The sequence below is a fragment of the Tupaia chinensis genome, unplaced genomic scaffold (genome assembly GCF_000334495.1).
Source record: "Tupaia chinensis unplaced genomic scaffold, TupChi_1.0 Scaffold000561_1, whole genome shotgun sequence".
In the NCBI taxonomy this organism is placed as follows: Eukaryota; Metazoa; Chordata; class Mammalia; order Scandentia; family Tupaiidae; genus Tupaia; species Tupaia belangeri.
In genome coordinates this window covers 622,679-625,284 of record NW_006160074.1, presented here as the reverse complement: position 1 = coordinate 625,284, position 2,606 = coordinate 622,679, and the positions used below count along the sequence as shown (strand labels likewise).

The 2,606-nt window shown below is 59.2% G+C and overlaps 1 protein-coding gene across 4 annotated transcripts in view; it reads right to left on the bottom strand.

Moving 5' to 3' along the window:
* Positions 1-2,606, bottom strand: part of CD82 (CD82 molecule) — a 53,224-nt gene that overhangs the window by 1,516 nt on the left and 49,102 nt on the right. For all 4 annotated transcript variants that reach the window (XM_014591337.2, XM_006157756.3, XM_027775401.1 and 1 more), the window contains one exon: positions 338-541. In XM_014591337.2, the coding sequence (XP_014446823.1) occupies positions 338-541 (204 nt within the window). The remainder of the gene's footprint in view (positions 1-337; positions 542-2,606) is intronic.

Genomic DNA, 2,606 nt, shown 5'->3' with positions numbered 1-2,606 from the left:
CCCCCACTCACAGGACCCGCACCAACTCACAGGACCCACCCCCACCCACAGGGCCAACACCTACCCGCAGTGCCCAACCCCACCCACAGGGCCTGTCCCACCCAGAAGGCCCCCCCTCCCAGGAGAGCTCTGCCTGTTCCCCGGATGAATGCTCTAACCACTGAAAGAGGGACATGCAGATGACAGGAGCAGATGCAGGGAGGAGAGGAGGCAGGGAGGACCGAGCAGTGGCCGAGGGGAGCCTGGGTGGCCCCCGGAGCTGAAGCACAGAAGTCCCCGTACCCGGACAGCCCCCAACGCTCTCGGGGCCCAGCCCCTGACCCAGCCCACCGCACACCTCCTGGTACACCGGCCAGTCCTCGGGGTCGTTGCCGCTCTGGGTCCTGTTGTGGGGGGCCTGGCAGAAGCCCTTCTTCACTGAGAAGTTGACGTCTTCCTCCCCGCTCCGCTCACAGGAGCAGGGGTAGGTGACGTTGGTGCGGCTCATGAGCTCCGTGTTGTTAGCCCAGTTGTAGAAGGTGGTCCAGCCGCAGCACTTCACCTGGGCAAAGCGGGGACAGGCAGCTAGTCCAGTGCCCACTGCAGGCAGGCCGCCCTCCAGCAGGGCCAGGCCTCCCGGGACAGCCACTTCCAGGCGTCCCAGCCATACCACTGGGATCAAGAGCTTAGGGTTGGGAACCAGCAGTTAGCGTAATGGCTATGTCGCTGGATTCCCACGTAGTCGACCACAGTTCGCATCCCGGACCCAGTGGCTTAGAACTCACACCGGGTGCGTGTGTGTGCGTGCCCAAGATCCCGAGAGGAGAATGGAGGAGAAGGGATTGCGGCGTGACCATCCCCCCGGAAGGTGATTTCTCGCTTTCTGTCTCTATGTCTCTCTCTGTCTGTCTGGTGAGCGCATGCGCCCTATAGCGAAACCCTCTCAAAAAAAAAAAAAAAGAGCTTAGGGTTTGGGGCCAACAAGTGGCACAAAGAATAAGGCAGCTGGTTTCTACATGGCTGACTGAGTGGTTCAAGTCCCGGACTCGCGACCTGAAAAGCATGCCAGGGATGGTGTGTGTATGCCCCAAGTCCCGAGAGGAGAATGGAGGGGAATGGCTTTGCAGTGTGGCCAGCCCCCAGGGGTGATTTCTCATTCTCCTCTCTCTCTCTTTCTGTCTCTGGCAAGTGCACACCATCTTTAGCAAAAAAAAAAAAAGTTTAGATTTCACTTTGGCTTCTGTGAGCCGCAGGGGTTCAGAAGCGGCTTTGAGAAAACACGTCATAAACTGTGCACATAGGGAAAGCGAGTATGGGACCAGCCAGAAGGCGGAGCACAGCAGGAGGGATGTTCCAGCTGGAGGACCACACGGGTGTGCAGATGCCCAGAGAGTGGACGGGGCAGAGCCAAGCTGGGGTTGGGAGGCAGGTTCCCAGGTTCCGGTCCTGGCCTGCCACCTGCTGACTGAGTGGCCTTGGTCAGTGACCAACCTCAGCTGCCTCATCTGTAGAATGGGTCCAACAAGGTTCCTGACTCCAGGACTGTCACAAGGAGCCAGGCAAAGTGCCTGCCCAACACAGGCATCAGAACACAGAAGAGCTCTGGGCATGTGTGGGAGTCAAGATGTGGCTGAGCTTCCTGGTTGCCAAAGTGACAAAGGAAACATGGTCAATTCCACCTTCTAGGCTCTGTTTGCTAACAGCTACCATGCCAGGCCGCTGGATGAGAGCCGCAGGCCACAGTGTCCCATGCGGCCAGCCCGACCTGCTTCTTTCCGCAGCAGGTGTTAGGGCTCATCCCAGCTGCCAGTGGCCAGCAGGGGGTGCACCAGACACATTCAGGCGAGCTTGGGTTCCAGGCAGTTTCCAGTCCCGGTTGCATTCTCAGGTGCCAGTTGCCTGGGTGCCTCCTCTCAGGCAGAGCAGTCTGGCGCCCGTGGGGGTCATGCAGGTCTACAGGGCGGGTGACATCCACAGGCACTCACACCTGAGCCAAAATGAGGTGTCTTCCCTGGCCTGTTCTACTAGGCAGAGCCCTCCTTCCCAGGGGCCATGGGCCTGACCTCTGGCACACCCCAGGCCAAGGACAGTCACCCTGGCTCCTACTGCTTGTATGTGATGAGAAAAACACCAGCAGCGCACCACGGAATAGCCACCGCCTCAATGCCATCCGCTAGAGAATGGATCTCCCACGAGCTGGGTCAACAGCCCCCTCATCCGATGAGGAGACGGAGGCTCGGCCACAGGCTAGGAGGAGGCGCAGAGCCGGTGCGCTGGAGTCTGGAGCACAGCCAGTCCACTCCTGACCACAGCGCACATGGCCTCTGCAGGACACACACATGCTCGGCCCACCCCAGACTGGGTGTGGCTTGTGGCAAGAACTCACTGCTGGGGGTGCCTATCTCTCTGTCTCTGTCTCTCTCTAATGAAAAGAAAAACAAACTCTTTTTTTGGAGAGGTTTTTGCTATAGGGCGCGTGCGCTCGCCAGACAGAGAGAGACAGAGAGACAGAAAGCGAGAAATTACCCCCCGGGGGGATGGCCACTCCCTTCTACTCTATTCTCCTCTCGGGATCTTGGGCACGCACGCACATGCGCCCGGCGTGAGTTTAAGCCACTGGGTACTAG